The sequence below is a fragment of the Podarcis gaigeae genome, assembly GCF_964106915.1.
Source record: "Podarcis gaigeae genome assembly, chromosome: 14".
NCBI lineage: Eukaryota > Metazoa > Chordata > Lepidosauria > Squamata > Lacertidae > Podarcis > Podarcis gaigeae.
Window position 1 is genome coordinate 40612492 of NC_139690.1, and position 21645 is coordinate 40634136.

Genomic DNA, 21645 nt, shown 5'->3' on the forward strand with positions numbered 1-21645 from the left:
TCCCTTTTTTGTATTCTAATTCGGTTAATTATTTCAGCAAATCCTTTCCATCTTTTCCAATTTCCAATTTTTGTTCTGTAATTTATCTTAATATGATATAACTTTACTTTCCCTCCTTTCACCAATTAACAGTCTATTTTTTCCTAAACCCTGGGAAGAGGGGAACTTTGGATGAAATGTAGAAGGACATATTTTAAAGGTCTAACAGCCTATATTTCCACACTTTGCTTTGCTGCATATTATGTGATTTTAAATCTCTGCTGGAATTCTCTTACCAAAGAGTACTTGCCCAAAGCCTGGATCTTGGCATCCAGGAATTATCTTTGTATACCATTTCCCCCCACCCCCTGCCACAACACCTTTTGGTCTAACTGGAATCATGTGTCATCATAAGATTGTTTTGAAGTTAAGCTCAAAGCGCAAAGACTTTAAGATCTGCAACTGGATGACTAGGTAGTTGAATAGTAATAGTAACAGAATAGTAATAGTAATAGTAATAGGTGAAGTTGGATACTTCACCTACATATCTGAGGAAGTAGATGCTGGCTTATGAAGGCTTATGTCTTATTTTCTTTTTTTAATAAACACAGTTAGTCTTTAATGTCCCACAGACCCTTTTGTTCTCCTGCCCCTGATACCACAGACTAACACAGCTACCTCTCTTCTATTTATTTTTTTTAACATGCAATTTAGACAAACAGAAACAATGACAAAACTGCTTTATAGAGTGGGTGAGAGAGGTGGGTTTTGTCAGCAAATGTAAGCTTATTCAGCTGGCTAGCTTGAGCCAAGATAAGATAGCCTTAAGCCTGGTCTTAAACTGGAAGGTTGTCTTTTAACAATAATGGATATTCTAGGGTTTGGAGTGGTTGCAACACTTCTGCAGAACACGCCTGATGTTTTTCCTTGAATTGTGTTCAGTCCACCATTCTCACCAGTTCACCATGGATAGTTTGGTATTAGATAGTAGAAAGCCCATTTTGATGTTTCCACTGGTGAAAATACAATTACAGCATCCTGCGATGGAGATCTGAATGCAGGCCAGATGGAATCTCCACTACTTCTTCCTCTCTCTCTCTCTCTTTTTTTGAAAACATTGGGTTTTTTAAATTATTTCCTTCAATGTAACAAAGAACAATTTTAAAAAAGGAACAAATAAATCAGCAATAAAAAAAGTGGTACCTCGGTTTATGAACTTAATCCGTTCCGGAAGTCTGTTCTTAAACTGAAACCGTTCTTAAACCGAGGCACGCTTTCTCCAATGAGGCCTCCTGCCGCTGGTGCCCTTCCACTGTTCAGATTCCATTCTTAGACTGAGGTAAACTTCTCAAACTGGGACACTACTTCCAGTTTTGCAGAGTTCATAAACCAAATCGTTCGTAAACAGGACTGTTCTTAAACCAAGGTACAACTGTAAAATAAAATAAAATCATCACACACAGAGTGGGTTATATACACATGTATGCACAACACAGGCATGTATATGCATGTGGTATACAGAATAATTTAAGTGACTGAAACTAAATAAAACAATGGGCCTATACAACAAGAAGAGGTACAAAATGTTTAGGACTGAGGTGAATGGTTAGACAAGAAAGGCAAGCGGTATCTCAGAGGATATTTAGTACATTCAGGTTGTATGAGGTACCGTAAGTCAAGAACAGCATATTTTCAGATTTTTCAGATTCTATCAGTCCTCTGAGAAGCCTCTTTCAATGGATCAAGTTTTTCTTGGAATACCAAATTCTAGACTTCACTCTCCCTCCAGAGAGAACATAGAATTATGTTTCCAGTGGTGAGCTATTTCCATCTTAGTAGCCAAAGGAAGAAATAAAATCAAGTCTTTGGGGGTTAAATCATTCATGTTATTCAGGAAGATAGAGCGCAAACCAAACCAGGGTCAAGGGGAAGGATCTGACAAACAATAGCGGAGATTTGTTGGAAAACTTCACCCAAGACACCCAAGGCAGATCCAAAGGTAGACAAAGGTAGCCATTCCATTGCACCCCCTCCAGCAACTGGGTGTGAGGTCAGCATTCATCTTAGACAGATATTTTGTTAAAGCAAAATAAAGCCTAACCTATCCTCTTGCTGACCAGTCTCTCTCATCCATTAATTTATTTTACAAATATTTTAACATAAATTAATGGACTAAGGGAGCGCTTTGGGATATAAGTGACAATCTAGTAGAACATTAACACCAGATTGCAGAACAATTGTAGAAAAAGGTTGCCCAATGTCCCTGAATGGAGTAAAAGTTAATGTTTATGTTCTTAAAGCTTAAACATTTTCAGCTAAATCTGACTCTCTTAAACTCTGGTGATATTCCTTTTGCACTTCTTCCCAGAGTGTAGGATGTGGTAAGTATGTACAGGTATATATATATATATATATATTATACTATTTCTTGTTCCAGTCTGAAAAAAAACTTAAGAAGTTTCCTTTAGCAAACTCAGATGGCAGTAAATGGGATTTCTGAATTTCAGACCTATAGGTATGCATCTAACAATGAAACAATCTAATCTGACATAAATATATACAGTATTTTTCGCTCTATAAGACGCAGCAGACCACAAGACGCACCTAGTTTTTGGAGGAGGAAAACAAGAAAAAAAATATTCTGAATCTCAAAAGCCAGAATAGCAAGAGGGATCGCTGCAGAGTGAAAGCAGCAATCCCTCTTGCTGTTCTGGTTTCTGTGATAGCTGCGCAGCCTGCATTCGCTCCATAAGACACACACACATTTCCCCTTACTTTTTAGAAGGGGAAAAGTGAGTCTTATAGAGCAAAAAATACGGTAGGTTCCAGAGCCCAACTAAAGATAGTCACAAAAGCAGTCCGACTGAAATGAGCTATGAGTAATATTTTCTTCCAGGTATTTTTTTTTAAAAAAGAACAACTTTAAACACAACCATTTTTTTAATGGATCAGAGCAAACTCAGGTTGTGCATTTAAACCTGATTTGGTTATCTTGTTCAAGAGACCAGACCCTGCCCACTGGACTTTTTGCTATAAGAAAACAGAGCTAGAAAATGCACTGGGAAGTGTGGTGTAACAATTGCTTGATGCAACACCATATAACAAATCACCAATATTCAGTAAGCAGTTGACATTATCTACCCTCTGCCACCCACAAACATAAAGTCTAGTTGATGCTCGTGAACAGCTAACTTTGGTGCATTCCGGTCTACCACTTGCACACTTTATCGATGGGGTCCATTGTAGTTAGCCTACGGTTAGCCTCCTATTTTCAGCATGGGACTGAAGGAACGAATACTTTGAGCTCTTAATTTCCACCCTGAAGAAAGATCCTGGATCTGGAGTGAAGTTGCATTTCCATTTCATCGTTCCAGTTGCATCGTTGCATCCGTCTTTCTTTTCCATATACGACGACATCAGTGTCCGTTTTGTTTTCTGTCCTTGATCAGAATTTGGAATGTTCTTTTTTTATCCTTTTGGTTTTCCATCAAGGCAAGATCATTGACAGCAGTTGCAATGAAGCATCTCTCCAGGCTTTTAAAATCTCTGAGTGCCTCCAAATTGCCCTATAGAATTAAAAGTCAACCTTGCAGTGGATCTCCAGATTTGGATTTCTCCGACTATGAAGCTCTCTACAAGAATGTGCCTGAGCATTTCAATTTCGCAAGCGATGTGGTGGATAAATGGAGCCAAAAGGAGAAGGTATGAAACTCTGTCTGTCATGATTTCTTCCTAATATTATCAGCCAGCCATTCTTTGCTGTTTAGAGTCAACAGTCATTGGAACAAAAACAATTAATCCAGGTGGAAGTGAGCATCAATTTTCCAATACACAAATCATCTAAACTTAAAATTGTAAAATGCCCTGAATCTTTTAAATTAAAATGCCCCTTTGGCAATCAACACTGTTGTTTTTTTAAAAAAATACCGGTAGCTTTCTTACTACTGGCACATATAACATTACTCTATAGGTAACAAATGAAACCATCTAATAATATCATGTCATCCCATAGACAGAAATGCATTACTACTGCAATGTGCTCTACGTGGGGCTACCTTTGAAGGTGACCCGGAAACTGCAATTAATCCAGAATGCGGCAGCTAGACTGGTGACTGGGAGTGGCCGCCGGGACCACATAATACTGGTCCTGAGAGATCTGCATTGGCTCCAAGTACATTTCAGAGCACAATTCAAAGTGTTGGTGCTGACCTTTAAAGCCCTAAATGGCGTCGGTCCAGTATACCTGAAGGAGCGTCTCCACCCCCATCGTTCAGCCCAGACACTGAGCATAGCTGTCAAATTTCAGATTTGAAAATAAGGGATCAGCAGCCTCGAAAATAAGGGATCAGCAGCCTCACCTGTCCCGGGGACAGTCTACGGGATGTCTAACAATCCAGGATAGCAGCGGGAAGCAGCGGGAAACGGCACTGGAATAAGGGAATTTTCCGCAAAAAAAGGGAAGGTTGACAGCTATGACACTGAGATCCAGTGCCAAGGGCCTTCTGGTGGTTCCCTCATTGCGAGAAATGAGGTTACAGGGAACCAGACAGGGGGCCTTCTCGGTAGTGGTGCCCACCCTGTGGAACGCCCTCCCTTCAGGTGTGAAGGAAATAAGCAGCTATCCTATCTTTAAAAGACATCTGAAGGCAGCCCTGTTTAGGGAGGTTTTTAATATTTAATGCTGTATTGTTTTTAACACTCAATTGGGAGCCGACCAGAGTGGCTGAGGAAACGCAGCCAGATGGGCGGGGTATAAATAATAAATTATTATTATTATTAACCTTAGAATGGACTTGAGCAACTGATCAAATCTCTCCATCATGTTAGTTCCTTAATCAGGGTTACCCTCCTTTGAACTGCAGTATTTCTTAGGACACAGTTGATAGTGCTATTAACTTACTTCTAGCATAAAGAATACACCTGGGCGAGACATTGATTTAATACGGCATTCATGCCACTATCAAGGAAGTGAAAATAGGGGTGGGAGCAGGAAGCTGATTCAGTCTGAATTTAAAGGCAGACTTAGGTAATTTGCATTTCCTGAAACAAGGTTCAAACCAAATGAAGCCATCCTTCAAAATTTGCAGTTTTCCAAATTTTGCAATGTGGCCCTCCAGACAAATAATTTGTACAGACATGCATATACTAATTTAAAGCTATTAGATTATATTTTGGTGAAAATAGCATGCAAATATGCATTATATGAGGGGAAATTGCTTTCGAAAATGTTTATATCAGGATAAATTTGTGCTAAAATACTGATGAATTTTCATGAGGATTTAAAAATAAAAAAAACTGCAAACTGATGGGGAAATATGGGATCTTGCCAAGCCTATCCACATGGTTCAGAATTAGATCCCTGCCACTGTACTCAACAAGACTTTCTCCAAAATAAGTTTGAATTGGAATGCGACGTCAGAATAAAAGTCCATTTCATGTTCATTGTTGTATTTTATCTATAGTTTGGTAAATGTTATGCCGACATATTTTGTATGTCGTATAAATACCAATCAGTATTTATCGGTATTTACTTGTGAATGGCTTATATTCTTTTCTGTAAACAGCTTAGAGGCTTCTTGTTGGACAAACAGTAGATAGATTTTTGGGTAAGGGCTTCTATTCTGCATACAGAAGGTGCCAGGTTCATTCCCCGGCATCTGTCAGGCTTCAGGGCATTGGCTTCCTCCCCCCCCCCCCCCCCCCGTGGCAGTAGTTAAGCAGGACAAAGGAAAATGAGTCTTCTTACCAGTTAGAAACTTTAATAATCACAGCGAGAGAACAAAGAACTCAGCTCCTAGAAATGGTGGTCTCCCAATTAAGGATCACACCCCCTTCCATCCCTATTAATCTTCGTCATTCCTACGTCTTGTAATCTGAGCTTGTACCTGCTAGTATTGTAATGTCTCAGTCTCACATTGCAGAATGTTGCGGGTTGCCTTTAATTACTTAATTGATTTATGAGAATGGGAACTATTTAAAGGTCTCCTCTCTCTCTGCTCCTCTGCTGAAGAGGATGGATGTGAGAGTCGTCTTGTTTTGTTTTATAAATAAAACCTTTCATGTTACTATTCCAACCACAGTTGCTTCTGCTGCATTCTGCTGTAAACGAGTTTACTATCTGCAAACGGGCGTTTAACGCTCACAGTACCCTCTGTGCTTTCTGTTCTGACACTTTCGGAGCCCTTCTTGACCTTGGGCTGAGCGGAGGAATGCTGTCCCACAACTGTGAATCTGTTAACCCTCTCTCTTCCAGTGTTTCTTCTCCTAGCTGTTCCCCATCCAGTATTTCCCAGCTTCTGCCTTCTGAACTATGCCCCTCTGCAAACCGCTGTTCCAAATCTATACTGTCCTCCTGCTTCTGAGAAGATTCAGGAGCAGGAGGAGGGGAATGACTGCTCCCCGCATAAAACGGGGGGCGCCCTTTGCGTGGACGCGCACAGCCCCTGGATCTGCAGCGGCTCCATCAGTATAGGCTTGGCTTTGCCTTCCCTCAGGTGGGATACCTGGAGGTCTCCGCCTACCCCAGTCAGTTGTCCAATCCCACCTGGGGGAAGCATTGCCAAGGAGACCAGACCAGGTAGGGGAGGGATTACCTGCCCACACAATAGAGGGAGGATCTTACCTGGGATTCTCACTTGGCTCCAGAGCTTCTGAGAAGATTCAGGAGCAGGAGGAGGGGAAAACTCCCACCATTCCTTCTCAGTGCAGCCCTGCTCAACATGGTCCCTGACAGCATCTCCACATAAAGCTGGGAAAGACTTCCATTGGAAACCCTGGAGGGCTGCTACCAGTCAATGTAGAAGATGCTGAACTATATAGATCTATGGTCTGAATCAGTATCAGGCAGCTTCCTGTGCTGTAAAACGAATAACTATCCCCCATATACTTTTTCATCTTTTGTACCTGATAGGATGGAAAGAGACCTTCCAATCCCGCTCTTTGGTGGGTAAGTGGGAAAGGCGAGGAGGTGCAGTGGAGCTTTGAGGAGCTGGCATTCTTATCCAGGAAAGCAGCCAACGTCCTCTCCAAAGCCTGCAAACTGCAGAAAGGAGACCGAATCATCATCATCCTCCCCAGGGTGCCTGAGTGGTGGCTGATCAGTGTGGGCTGCATCAGAGCAGGTGAGTGAAGCCCTCTCTGTGCTAGGAACCAACAGAAAGATCCATTTTTTGCTGTGTCTTCCTCTCCTCTCTTTTAATCACACTTTGTTTTGCTCCTAGGTGTCACCTTCATCCCAGCCACGACCCTGTTGACTGCTCAAGACATCTTGTACCGGCTCCAAAAGTCTTGGGCCAAATGTATAGTTACAAACGACGCCTTGGCTCCATTGATCGACTCTCTTGCATCTGATTGCCAGTTCCTGAAAACTCGGATGTTGGTCTCCAAAGGCACCAGCAGAGAAGGATGGCTGAACTTCCATGACCTGCTGAAGTGAGAATCTCTGCTGCCTTGTTAAGCAAGTCAGGGATCAGTCAAAGAGTGAGATACAAAAAAACCCGCAATCTTCATCCTCTAGACAGGAGATAAAGGAGATAAGTAACTATACAGCTTTTAGAAGACATCTGAAGGCAGCCCTGTATGGGAGAGTGTTTTTTTTTTTTACATGTTTAATGTTTTATTGTGTTTTAATATACAGTCGTACCTTGGAAGTCAGAATCCATTCCAGAAGTCCGTTCAACTTCTAAAATGTTTGGAAACCAAAGTGCGGCTTCTGATTGGCTGCAGGAAGCTCCTGTAGCCAATCGGAAGCCACAGAAGCCCCATCAGACGTTTAGCTTCCAAAAATAGTTCACAAACCAAAAGAGTCACTTCCGGGTTTGCAGCATTCAGGAGCCAAAAGGTTTGAGAACTAAGCTGTTTGGAAACCAAGGTATGACTGTATGTTGGAAGCCACTCAAGGTGGCTGGGGCAACCCAGTCAGATGGGAGGGGTATGCATTATTATTATTATTATTATTATTATTATTATTATTATTATTATTATTATTTTATTATTATTATTATACCAGGGAGGTGGCCATGGTGATATTGCTTCCAGATGTTGTGCCCCAGGCACCGTGGTCAATTTTCAGGGGTGATAGATATTGTTGCCCTGCAATAAATGGAGGGTATGAGGGATTTGGCCTGGAAAACAATAAAGAAAATAACCAGTGCTTGCAAAACCTTGTCACCCATTCAGTAGGGCTGGCCTGATACATTTTTTCTGCTGGAGAAGAACAAGATCATGCAAAGGGATGGGGGAGGAATCTGGTTTGCTTCAGATTTTAGTGTGAAACTACCTAATTCACATTTTCTGAAACAATATGTGAACTCAAAGGCAGCCGTTTTCAACTTCTCTGAAAATTGTGATGCAATTGTCCCACCAAATACTGTGTACAGAAATGCATACAGCGTGTGCATAAATATGCACACATTGGTGAAAATTACAGCCACAAACCATTGTGTGAGGAAACATCACTTGCAAAAATGGACCAAACAGGCAAAGGTGTGTGCAAAAAATATGTATTTTGAGAGAAAATGTCCACTAAAACCTTGGGAGAATTTTCACGAGGGCTTAAAAAAAAATATCACAAACTGATGCAGAACTTAAGACTGGAAGAATGAGAAACTGATGTAGATCATAATGGAGTCTTATGGATGAGGGCTCTGTACTGCAACATTTTGCTGCAGGTCCCACATATTCATTTTCTCATTTGTAGTCTGGTCATGCACACCAGAAGCCAAATCCCCATGCTACTCAATTAGTATAAAAATGCCTCTCATAAACGAATAAAAATAAAATTGACCAACAACAAGTTCAGGACAAAGGAAAGCATTACATAACAGAACCACTTATTGGATGCTACCAGATGTTGTGGGAGATGTTCCTCTATTTCTACTGTTCAGAGAAGAGTGTTGATCTTTACGTAGCCAAAACAGCTCTATCCATGCACAAAGTGGAATGCTTCTGTAACTGAACCATTTGGTAACAGATACATCCAAATCCTAAAAGAATTTCACAATTTGAGCTTGCAAGATCATAAACCATTTTGACCACACCTAGTCCACTTTTACATACCTGCTTCTCTACTTTAAAGAGCTGCAGGTGATGATCACCAGCCTGTTAAAACAAGGAGTGAAGATCCAATGATCATCTACTTCACCAGTGGAACCACGGGTTATCCCAAAATGGTGGAACATTCCTGCAGCAGCTTGGGGATTGGACTAGCAAGTACCGGAAGGTATCTCCTATCCCTTTCTAAATCTTTAGGTGCAGGAAACACAACAGAGAGTCCTATATGAGGGTTGAAGAGTGACAATTTCATTGTGGCAGAAGTCATCATGTGCAGTAACTATGGCCTCCCCAAAAAGCTTGAACCACAATAAAGTGTCAATCCTCGGATACCCAAAGTAGGGCAACTGGACACAGCTGGGGTGGCTTGCTGGTGTTATTATGCAAATCTATGGTGTGACCACACTTGGGGTGCTATGTACATTTCTGGCCACCTCACCTCAAAAAGGATATTGTGGAACTGGAACATGTTCAGAACGTTAAAAGGAACCTGCTAGAACAGGCCATTGTGTCCAGTCGGAAGCCCATAAGAAGCCTCCAAGCAGGATCTGAGTGCAATAGTGCTTTCCCTACTTGTACTTCCTAGCAACTGGTATTCAGAGGTGTGCTACCTACAACATAGAGATAGGACACAGCAGTCTTTAGACGAGCCTTATCCTCTGTGAAGATGTCTAATCCTTTTTTAAAACAATTGAGGTTGGCGAACATCTCACCAAACACTGCCAACACAGCTAATCACAGTTTCAGGGAGGTTGTTTAAATCTGAGATATTGCCCAACCTTGATCAGCTTAAAGTCATCCCTCCCCCCAAACCTCACATCCCAGCAGTTGCTGTTCTTTAAGTCTTAAAACCAAAAGATCTGACCACATATGACTTTGTATTACATCTCATGTGGCCCTCAGACATTGGCTATTTAATTAAATGTAATTCTAGGGCACCTATCATAGAACTGTAGAGTTGGCAAGAGTATCTAGTCCAATTTCCTACAATGCAGGAATGTCAGTTAAGCATCCATGGCAGATGGCCATCCAATCCCTGCATAAAAACCTCCAATGAAGGAGAGTCCACAACTTCCTGAGGGAGTCTGTTGAACAGCTCTTACCACCACAAAGTTCTTCCTGATGTTTAGTCAGAATCTCATTTCCTGTGACTTGTAGCCATTGGTTTGGGTCTTACCCTCTAGAGAAGGAGAAAACAAGCTTGCTCCTTCTTCCATGTGACAACCCTTTAGATATTTGAAGATGGCTAGCACATCGCCTCTCAGTCTCCTCTTTTTCAGGTTAAACATGCCCAACTCCCACAACCGTTCCTCATAGGGCTTGGTTTCCAGACCCTTGATCATCTTGGTTGTCCTCCTCTGTACATGTTCCAGCTTGTCAACATCCTTAAATTGTGGTGCCCAGAATTGGACACAGTATTCCAGGTGTAGTCTGACCAAGGCAGAATAGAACAGCACTATTCCTTCCCTTGATCTGAACGCTATACTTCTGTTGATGCAGCCTAGAATATTATTAGGTCTTCTTCTTTTCTTCACATGTACAGCTGACAAACCAAGTGTTCCCCATCTTATATTACACTTGTTTGCCTCCTTATTAACAGGAACTGGATGGACCTGAAAGCTTCAGATTTGATGTGGGGTTTCTCCGACACAGGCTGGATCAAGTTTGTCTTCAGTAATTTGTATCCTACATGGATGCTAGGGGCATGTGTCTTTCAGCATGGCATGTTCCAGTTCGAGCCAACGACCGTCCTCAATGTAAGGCTAACATTGCCCTATTCGAAAGGCAGGAAGCATGTAAAATATAAGATGTGTGAGACCTCCCGAATCACATGATGCATTTGGAGTGTGTGTGCTTTCCCCCCCTAGACTCTCTCCAAGTATCCAGTGACGATATTCTGTGGCACCCCAACTATTTTCCGTATGCTTCTGCAGCACGACGTTAGCAGGTACAACTACCTGGCTGTGATTTCTAGAACTCCACCCTAGAGTAACTTGATTCCTGTTTGTTTCACTCACTTCAAAGTCACTCTGCCTGGCTTGAGTCCAGTGATGGCTGGTGCCTGTTGGAACTGGTTGGGCAAAAGACAGGGAGGCTAACAGTAGGTGGCGCCAAAGAGCCAATAATAGAGAAAAAACTCCCCTACTGGTTCTAAGTAAGAACTCTATGGGAGATGACTGAGGGTAGACTTTGATGGGGCACTGCACAATTTGCCTGAATAGACCAGCCTCTGCTGGCTGACTCTTTTGTTGTCCCTCCCCTTTTCAATTTTACCTCTATATCTATAAAATTCTCAGAGTGTGGATCCAGCTGAGGCCAAATTGGCGCCACTCATTCTTTGCTTTTCCATGTGTTCTAGATAAAAGTCAGATCTGGTAGAATTAAAATGGTTGTCTCTTTTTAGGAAGACTAAATGCTTCTTCATATCCTTGTTCAGATACCAGTTCAAGAGTCTGAGACGATGCCTGAGTGGTGGGGAGCCAACCAACCTTGAAGTGATTGAGCAGTGGAAAGCTCATACAGGAATAGTAATCCGTGAAGGCTATGGGCAAACAGAGACTGTATGTTTGCATTCAGACACAAACATATATGCCAATGAGCAACAGAAGCCTATCAAATCTGTATGCATGCTTCCCCCCCCAACTCCGAAACTTTGATATGTCCCTCAGTCCATATTGATCATACATAATTCTTATGCAGCACATTCATGATTTGTCTGCACAGGTAGAAACGGGGGGAAATTGACACCCAGAAGCCCAGGCTCAATGTGATGCCAAGAATATCTGATTGGGTGGGGTGAGGGAATGGAATGGAATACCCTGTAAAAGAATGTGGCTGTTGGTTTTTGGAATCCTTTGCAAGAAGACTTCACGGTGCAATTTTTTTTGCAGGTCCAGCTTGTATGATCCTTTCCCAAATCGGTAAAGAGGCAGATAGTTAAAGTCAACTAGAATTTATCTAATTCATTAAAATCCATAGTTACACAGAGAGAGGGGGGGGAGAGAGAGCTGATTGCACATCTACCATTTTTTCCTCAGACCATACTTTGTTCAACCCCGAAGGATATGAAAGTCAAGCCGGGGTTTATTGGACCATCATCTCATCCCTTTGATGTCCAGGTAGGCATGTTTATAACACAGGGGAGTCATAATGGTCATCCTGGTTGTAACAGCCCATGTTGTATGATTTAATATCACGATACCATATTCCAGTAAAACTTAACACTCAGCTAAAATGACAAAATGGAAAAGCTTGCATAACCCACCCTTGTTTATCTTTCTTTCTAGATAATAGATGATCATTGCAATCGCCTGCCTCCTGGAGAAGAAGGAGACATTGCTGTTAAAATCAAACCCCAAAGGCCCTTGGGTCTCTTCTCTGGCTACTTGGTAAGGAGCATAGGTGCCAACTCCCTGAGGCCCTGGGTGCCTGAGCACCCACAAAATTCCCCACAAAGGGGCTGGGCACCCACAAATTTCGGTGCCAGGGCCATGCACGCTGCATGGCACCCATGGCCCCAGGCACCCACGGTCGCAGGGCCAAGCTGGCACTCCTGGTAAGACGGGACCCTTTCAAATGGTTGGGCATTATTCAAGGAATATATGATCACGAGTGTTTCCTCAGCAGACACTAGGAGGACAAAGACTTCACCAAGAACTACTGGCTTCATTTTTCTGCATTCTTGCTTAATGCGCTATTGGCGTGGCGTAGCTAATTGGTTTACGACCCCAATTAGCCGTAGCTTAATCGTCCTGGAGCCCGGCACGTTTCCCTTCTAGCTGCGCCTCTTTGCTGCTCCGATTCTCCCATTCGCCACGCATGCAGAGTAAACACAGCGGAGCTGTTGCTTCTCGGTGTTTAAAAGTTTCAAACACACCCAGACATTAGTGTGTTTATTTATCAGTCTTTATTACAGCAGTAAAACAATAAACAGAACTGTTCAGACTTTCCCTGGGCTCCGAGCACTCATGGCTGCTTCCGTCTCCTTCAGAGACAAACAGGCAGTGAGGAACAACTCCTCCCTCCTTCTGAGTCACGCCTCAGGAATGGACAGACATCATCCAGAACTCCTTAACCCTATGAGTTCTGAAACCACTAACATGCGCTGAGTTTTTTAAAATATTTTTGTCCATTTTTGTTCATTCATTTAAGGTCCCAGGGCAGGTGGCAAAAATAAAATACACAATTATAAGACACTTGTGACCAAAAAGCAAACAACTTAAAAACAATTCCCTATTTCAAAACCATTCAAGAATGTAAAAGCAATCAATTTCACCTCTAGAAACATTTTTTTAAAAAAAAAATAGTTCCAGTACTGATGTCAATTGAGGTAAGAAATATATCCATTTAAAGGACTGTTGAAAGAGGAAGGTCTTTCAATGCTTACGGAAGCTGCCTTCCTGGAAAGAAGTTTTTGGATGAAAGTGTAATTTATGGATTCTTAAAAGTAAGTAAAAGTTTTAAAGGGTATTCACCAAATTCATGGAGGATGTTATTATTATTATTTGTTGCTTTCCACAATAAAATGACTCAAATTGACTTGCAAAACCATAATATGACCATCAGTTGATGGGAGCAGCAATGGGAGGGTGTACAAGAATAGAAAGACCTTTTATCAGATCCAGCAGGACTCTTTAGAATGATATTGACAAATGTATGAATGTTGTGGAGACGGGAGAGACTGAGACATCATTAAGCCCCAGCTTGATGCTCCTGCTTTCTTGCGTACATCTTTGACATCTCCGGCAAACCAAATGTGAGAGCCAACTCCTCACCCACCAAACACACACACACACACACTGAATTTGTTGTGGTAGGAGAACATTCTGTCTGTGTTGCTAGATCTGCGACAGGCCCTTCACAAGGGCAGGACACCCCTTGAAGTTGCCGGAATCGAGAGATAAATGTTTCCCTCTTTGGCTTTAGTGATTTCTGCTGCATTGTTCTTAGGATGACCCTGAGAAAACAGCCTCCACAGAACGTGGAGACTTCTACATCACTGGGGACCGAGGGATCATGGATGAAGATGGCTACATCCGATTTGTGGCAAGAGCTGATGATGTCATCTTATCTGCTGGGTAAGCCTATTTTATGGGCACTTGGGAGTGCCCATAAAGAAAATGACTCAAATTTTGAGTCATTTTATTTGCAGCAGAGGTGGGGGAGATTTTTCAATCTGAGGGCCACATTTCTTCCTGGCGACCTTCCAGAGGCCACATGCCAGAGGTGGGTAGGGCCAGAAGCAAAAAGAGGTGCAGCAACAAATGTACATTTTACCTAAAGCAGGTTAGTTTCTGCATGTACTTTCAAACACCCTTCTTTAGCTTCCATCCAGGAAAGCAAGAGGCATTATTGATGTTCAAAGTCACATTCTAGCAAGGCAATAGCATTCAAGGATGATGCAAATCATGGCCAGCAAGGAGTGTGTCCGGGGGAGAGTCCTGAGGGCCAAATGGAGAGGCCTGCAGGGCTGTATCTGGCTCCTGGGCCTGAGGCTCCCCACCCCCAATTTACATCATGCATACAGGTCACCCCATGCACACCAGTCTCTGGGCAACTCTCAAACATGAAACAGTAAAATACCATGTTAAAAAATTGTTGGCAGAGATCAAACTGGTTTCACATCACAGCTAAAAAAATACACCACATGTGAACAGTGCCATACCTGTTAACTGCCCCAGAAAAACAATATTTTAAAAGGTTATAAATATAAAAACTGTCAAGGACTGGGCTGAGGTGAAATGGTGGAGACCACCTCCCCAGCCTGACCTTTCCAGAGAAGAAGAAGACAGTTCAGAATTACAACAGGGGTTTGAGGGAGGTCACAGCTCAGAGGTAGATGAAGGGAGAAGTTGGGAAATAATGGGAGAGGATGAGCAGGCAGAGCAGGAGCAGCTGGTTGACATGTTGTCACTAGAAAGCATTCCAGACCCACCATCTCCCAGAACCCGGCGAGCCTTAAAAGTAGGAGAGCAAAGACCTCAAAGACAGGCACCCACAGAGGAGGTGGGAGAGAAGGGGGGTGGAGATTCACTGGGACAATGCCATTATCCAAGAGGCTGTGTTCCAAAGCCTCTCTCTGTAAATATTGAATAAAAAACGGGTGGCAAGAAACTTTTCTTTGTCTTTGTACGTTCCTGGGCAACCAGCCATGGGAGTTGCTGGCAGCCACCTGACAAAAACCAATTCCAAGCAACATACTTCAAATCAATTCAAATTCAGAGCAGAGACAGACTTTAGAAGGCACGTGGAAAGGAGTAAGCATATCGGTATGTAATGAATGAAGCTATGCAGGGTTAAACAAAGAGAAAAATGGTGTAAAAAGTGTAAAGATAGAGGTAATCTACATTAGACACAACAACTTAGAAAGAGTAAAAATTCCGAGGTCTTAGAACAAAGGAAGGAAGTCAATATGTATGTAATGATTAGACTAGAATGATGCTATGGCTTTATTTGTAGGTGTGTGTTTTTGTTTTTTGTGTTCTTTTTTCTCTTGTGTTTTTTTTTCTTGTTTGTACTGTTTTATTTTGGATTCAATGTTTGTAATTTTTGTTGTAATTTTGCATTGATTTTTTTTTTTAAAAGAAGGCTTGTGGAAAGAGGAGCATCTTTAGCAGGCACCCAGAAAGGACTTTTCTCCAAACCAAGACATCCCAAATGTTATAACCTTTCCTGCTAGAGGAATTGCTCTATCATCTTCATTGTTTTTGTTGCCCTTCTCCACTTCTGCGGTATTTGGGGGGGGGGTGAAGCGTCCAGAAAAGAATTTAACTTGCGACTCTTGGTATGCAAAGCATGTGTCCTCATGTTGAGCTATGGCTCCTCCTTGTTAGGTATCGTATCGGGCCCTATGAAGTGGAACATGCCTTAATGGAACACCCGGCAGTGGCAGAATCGGCTGTTGTCAGCAGTCCAGATCCCATCAGGGGAGAGGTAACATGAAATGGACCACCATCCACAGTCAGCACCTGGACAGCAAACTGAGCAGGCAGACATGTCACTTGGTGACAATTTCCCATTCCCCACCCTCCTTATGATGAGATGCACTGTATTTCTACTCAAACTATGCCTGTTATTCCCAACTTTGCATGAATACATATCCATTCACATATATCCATTCACTGCACACAGGTGGTGTAGTGACAATAAAGGCTTATTATTATTATTATTATTATTTCCATTTTTATGCAAAATCTTGTAGGTTGTGAAAGCATTGATTGTGGCCTTTCTTTTATTTTTTTTGGGTGGTAGGTTGTAAAAGCCTTTATCGTCCTGTCGCCTGCTTACGAGTCACGAGAGAAAGACCAATTAATTTGTGAGCTGCAGGACCATGTCAAGAAGACAACAGCTCCCTACAAGTACCCCAGAAAGGTAAGAAGAGAGTTCGCGGTTCCTGGGCATCAGTCTTGAGGCTGGATTTAACAACAGGCAACCCCAGCCAGCAGGCTTGGACTGCGGTATAGCCTGCCAACTCCAACATTTGAACTGCCCAATCATGATCAGATGGGGAGGAGCAGCCTGAACAACAGACCAGAGTCAGGAAGTCTTCACTGCTGTCTAGGAATAAAAGCCTTGGACACTCAGTACAGACATCCAAAGAGCAGCCGTCCCTCCCTCCCCTCACGCTGCTGTTGTTTAACATGTCATCAAGTACAATTCTGTATACAGGACGAGAGTGTATTGCACGCTAAATATCTCAATGCATCACATACTATAACTCCAAATAATGCAAGCTCAAAGAATATATATAAATATACAGTCTCAAATCAGTCTTGAAGAGATATATACATTTGTACAAATAACTATTCAATTCCACCAGGTTCAAGAGTTCAACTGTAATGTACTGAAGGCCAAAGTGCAGGTTCTCTGTCTTAAATCTTGTAGATAAGAAACTGTATATGAGGAGGACTCTGACAACGAGACGTCTGGGTAAAATCTCTGTCTCGTCTTCCTTCTTCAGGTCGGTCCAAGTACACTGATGAACAGGCAACTTAATGCTCACAATTAGGTCAGGTCCTAATTGTAATAGGTAAAATGCCTAATAGGTAAAATAGGTAAAATGCCTAATAGGTAAAATGCTGTTTAGCATGTGTCTTAATCTTGCTTTTGCTTCCAGCTGCTATGGTTTGAAATAATAGTAAAAGTAATAATAGTAATCTTCTGGGAGCAAATTCCACAGCTTATGTATGTACTGTATGAAGAAGTACGTCTTATTATCTGTCCTCAATCTTCGAACATTCAGCTTCAATGGATCACCCTGAGTCTAAGTCATTTAAACACTTCTATCATGGTTTCCCCTGGGAAAGGAATGACTACAATGACCAATAAAATGTGCTCATTTTTTTCCCTCTCTCTCTCTCCTTGATCTTTCAAAACAGATAGAGTTTGTTCAAGACCTGCCCAAGACAATTTCTGGAAAAATCCAAAGGAAACAGCTGAGGAAGAAGGAGTGGGAGAAAGCCTAACAGGACTCTGAAATCAGGATGAAAGAACTGGTTTTTATTTGTCTCAATAATCTCAGAGGTAGATAGATGATAGATTAGATATAGATAGATAGATAGATAGATGATTAGATAGATGGATGATAGATAGATAGATGATAGATAGATAGATAGATAGATAGATAGATAGATAGATGATAGATAGATGATAGATGATAGATGATAGATAGATAGATGATAGATAGATAGATAGATAGATAGATAGATAGATAGATGATAGATAGATGATAGATGATAGATAGATAGATAGATAGATATAGATAGATAGATAGATAGAGATAGATAGATAGATAGATAGATAGATAGATAGATAGATAGATGATAGATAGATAGATGATAGATGATAGATAGATGATAGATAGATAGATAGATAGATAGATAGATAGATAGATAGATAGATGATAGATAGATAGATAGATAGATAGATAGATAGATAGATAGATAGATTAGATAGATAGATAGATAGATAGATAGATAGATAGATGATAGATAGATAGATAGATAGATAGATAGATAGATAGATATAGATATAGATAGATAGATAGATAGATATAGATAGATAGATATAGATAGATAGATAGATGATAGATAGATGATAGATAGATAGATAGATAGATAGATAGATGATAGATAGATAGATAGATAGATAGATAGATAGATAGATAGATAGATAGATACCAGTAGATAGATGATAGATAGATAGATGATAGATGATAGATGATTAGATAGATAGATAGATAGATAGATAGATAGATAGATAGATGATAGATAGATAGAAGATGTAAACTGTTTGCCATCAGGGACAAATTAGACATCACCAATCACCTATCAGCATACGGTAACATTAAAGGGTTTCTGACTATGCATGAAGCCTGACATCAGCGCTTTCCAAAGCACTTCAAGGTTGGATTACTGTAATGCACTCTGTGTGGGGCTTCCCTGGCACCTGACCCAGAAACTGCAGTTAGCCTAGAATTCTGCAGCATGGCTGCTGACAGGAGTAAAACTCCATCTGCATATGACACCTCTGCTCAGAAATCTGCTCTGGCTGCCCATTGGTTACTGCAACAAGTTCAAAGGTGTATTTAGCCCGTAACAGTTTGGAACCAGTTCGTTTGTGAGATCACCTTACCCCATACATGACCACGCAAATTCCCCCTACACCTAATCTTTCCTATCACCTCCTTTAAGTAGAGATTTCATTTGTTTGCACCTCCTGCATGCACAACATGTGCCAGTGGCGAACTTTGGGCTTTAAAATTTCAACTGCGCTCTGTGCAATGCCAAAATTTAGCACTCCCCATGCCTTCCATTGTGCATCAATGTTTCAGCGCCCTCTTGACTCGGCACCCAATGCGGGCGAACCAATCATGCTCCCCTAAATCCGCCTCTTCGTGTGCCCAACTTCTGCGCTGTGATTTCTTACTGAATATACTTTAATAATGGGCAGTGGAACCCAATCATCTATTTCTTAATCTGTTCAAGGTTACAATTGCAAAAACAAAATAAAAAAGAGCTCTGTTCATTGCCAAGCTGTGCTTAATGTTGTTTTTAACCATACATCACCTGAAGCAAAAGGACGTGTGCAACCTTAGTGTGCTCATTTGGTTGTTTATATCATAAGCATTCGGTGAAATACAGGGCAAAGGAGCTGCCCCCTCTCTAAATAACTTTGCTACCCATGTCTTCAAGAAGACCTTGGTTCTCTTTCAGTGCCACAAAGCCGAGCTCACGAACACATCTGCTCAGATGCAGCCTGGGAGAACAGCAAACCGGTCTGATGGCCAAGCTGCCAATTATCTTTCAGCAAAGACCTCAATGGAGTGATTACCTGACAAACAAACAGCAGTTCCCAGAAGGAACGGTGCCAAGTGCCGCCCCGCAGGTGGATCTATAATACCCCAGCACTTTGGGGGATAATGCTGTGTTTCTACAACGACTAAGCTTTTAATTGATGCTGGCGAGGGAGACGAGGTCAGCTTTCTTCCATCTCATAAGGGCAACTCACATTAATAGCGAGTAAGAAGGACACTCCTGTTGGGTGCAGAGGGCATCTCCATGCCCTTTCAGGCTTCATGCTTGCTAAACAAAACGAGAGCAGTGAGCAGAAGACTAGATAGGAGCTGACTCCCAAGGAAAGCATTTGTCACTGGTAATGAGTTCTCCAGGGGACGAGGCTCTGCTTGTTTGGCACAGATACCACCTTAGCAACACAAACAACAGAAACATATTGCCCTGCTTATGGACTTCCCCATAGACACCTCGTTATCCACCATGGGAAGCAAGATGCTGGACTAGATAGAGCCTGGATGTGGGGACCATTGGTCCTCCAGATGCTGTTGAACTATCATCATCCTCTGATGGGAGTTGTAGCTCAGCAACATCTGGAGGGTCAAAAGTTTCTCATTCCTGTGTTAGACTTTTAGCCTGATTCAGTAGGCATCTTAGGTACGTATTCAGTAAGGACAGTCCCTATTATCTAGTAAATGCCTCACTGCCCATATTCATCTCATGGTGGTGATCAGTTCAGGGTTCAAGAATGTAAGAAGAGCATTAAGGACCTAAGAAGAGCCTGCAGGATCAGGCCAATGGCCCATCTAGTCCAGCATCCTGTTCTCACAGTGGACAACAGGAAAGCAGGATTTGAACATGAGAGCACTCACCCCTTCTTGTGCAAGCTGCACCTCTAGTTTCCAGTTCCTGGTTTTGGGCAGTATTCTGTCCCAGCCAACAGTCGAAGATGGGGTTTGCATCAAGTGAGGCAGGTGTAATGGGGGGTGGGCTTGTGGCAAGTCCTGAGATACCAGATCACATACCAATAGCACCAGTTCCAAATCCAGAAATGTAAAGATTATTGTGCTAGTTTTACTGGTTATAATGCTAGCACTTCTTCCCCAGTTTCTAATATTCCTTTTACACTGCAGCACCATGTTGTGTTATGGAACTGAGGCTTTAAAAAAAATAAATCATTCCACTACATTGTGCTAAAGTTTAAAAGGGTGGGGGAAAACCTTATTTTGCCAGTGCAAAACTCAAGCAATTTTCCCAGTTAATGGGGTTGCAAATGGATTCCCCCCCCCTCAAAACAATCAACACCAGAAACAAGTGCTAAATCTCCACTAGATTTCCAGAAGTGGCTTTCACATTATGGGGATGACCACCCAAATGCAGTCAGACTCAGCTCAGGTTCCAGAAAGGCAAAATCAAACACAGCAGAGGGCAAGTCTGGACAAACAAGGTGAACATAACACCTAGTCTAAATGATGGGCTTGAGTACTACTCCTATATACCGTCCAAGTGTCCCCATTTTCCAAGAACAGTACCAGAATTACAGAAGCCATCCCAGTTTCTAATTTGATCCCAGAATGTCCCGGTTTTCCTTTTTCTTTCCCTCCATGTTTCAGAGAACAATTAAAAATGGTGTATGTCTGTAGTTGCAAAAATGGGAGTCCTGTTTATATGGAGAATAAATCCCTGAACCAAATGAAGGAAATGTTGATGCTGGCATATAATCTTGAAGGAAAGGCTCACCAATACACTTTCAATTCTTTAATTCCAATGCTTCTAAAGCCAGCAGTTTCTTTGGAAATGCAGGGCGTATCTATTTCTTTAAAGCCGTACCTTGGTTCTCAAATGGAATCAGTTCTGGAAGTCCATTCAACTTCTGAAAACATTCGAAAACCAAGACGCGGCTTCCAATTGGCTGCAGGAGCTTCCTGCACTCAAGCGGAAGCCACATCGGATGTTCAGCTTCCGAAAAATGTTTGCAGACCAGAACACTTACTTCCGGGTTTGCGGCATTTGGGAACCAAAACATTCGAGTCGTGAGGCGTTCAACAACCAAGGTATGACTGCATTGTAAATGGAGCCTTACACTGTCTACTCAGAAGTAAGTTCTGCTGTGTTCAAGGGACGCATTATTATTTCTGAGGCTTTTAAATGATACACCTGGTAACAGCCTGTTTGTTCCTCAAAACAGAAGCATTTTTTCCTTTATACCCCTATGCTGTCCTCTCCTGAGATTTCCCATCATCCTTCCTCAATCTTGCCAAGGGAGTCAAAATTCATTGAAAACATGGTACTTGGAGGCAGAATTATGCAAATTGATTTAATG

General features: G+C 42.0%; 1 protein-coding gene across 5 annotated transcripts; it reads left to right on the top strand.

The window, feature by feature from the left end:
• The first annotated feature begins 2251 nt into the window (after positions 1 to 2251).
• Positions 2252 to 19063, top strand: LOC310831172 (acyl-coenzyme A synthetase ACSM3, mitochondrial-like). 5 transcript variants are annotated; one of them, XR_014557778.1, is made up of 15 exons: positions 2252 to 2360; positions 3472 to 3681; positions 6890 to 7100; positions 7200 to 7410; positions 9056 to 9199; positions 10631 to 10787; positions 10899 to 10978; positions 11468 to 11591; positions 12069 to 12149; positions 12318 to 12732; positions 13141 to 14108; positions 15864 to 15963; positions 16282 to 16401; positions 17409 to 17553; positions 18261 to 19063. XR_014557778.1 is itself a non-coding variant. In XM_083711558.1 (14 exons), the coding sequence occupies exons 2-14, from the start codon at positions 3496 to 3498 to the stop codon at positions 17493 to 17495; spliced, it is 1791 nt and encodes a 596-aa protein (XP_083567684.1). In that variant the 5' UTR covers positions 2252 to 2360; positions 3472 to 3495; the 3' UTR covers positions 17496 to 17564. The 5 variants fall into 5 exon arrangements, 3 of the variants coding, with proteins under 3 accessions (XP_083567684.1, XP_083567685.1, XP_083567686.1); XR_014557779.1 differs by having other exon boundaries at positions 12318 to 12419; positions 13981 to 14108; XM_083711558.1 differs by lacking the exon at positions 18261 to 19063 and having other exon boundaries at positions 11468 to 11651; positions 12318 to 12419; positions 13981 to 14108; positions 17409 to 17564.
• Positions 19064 to 21645: the final 2582 nt, after the last annotated feature.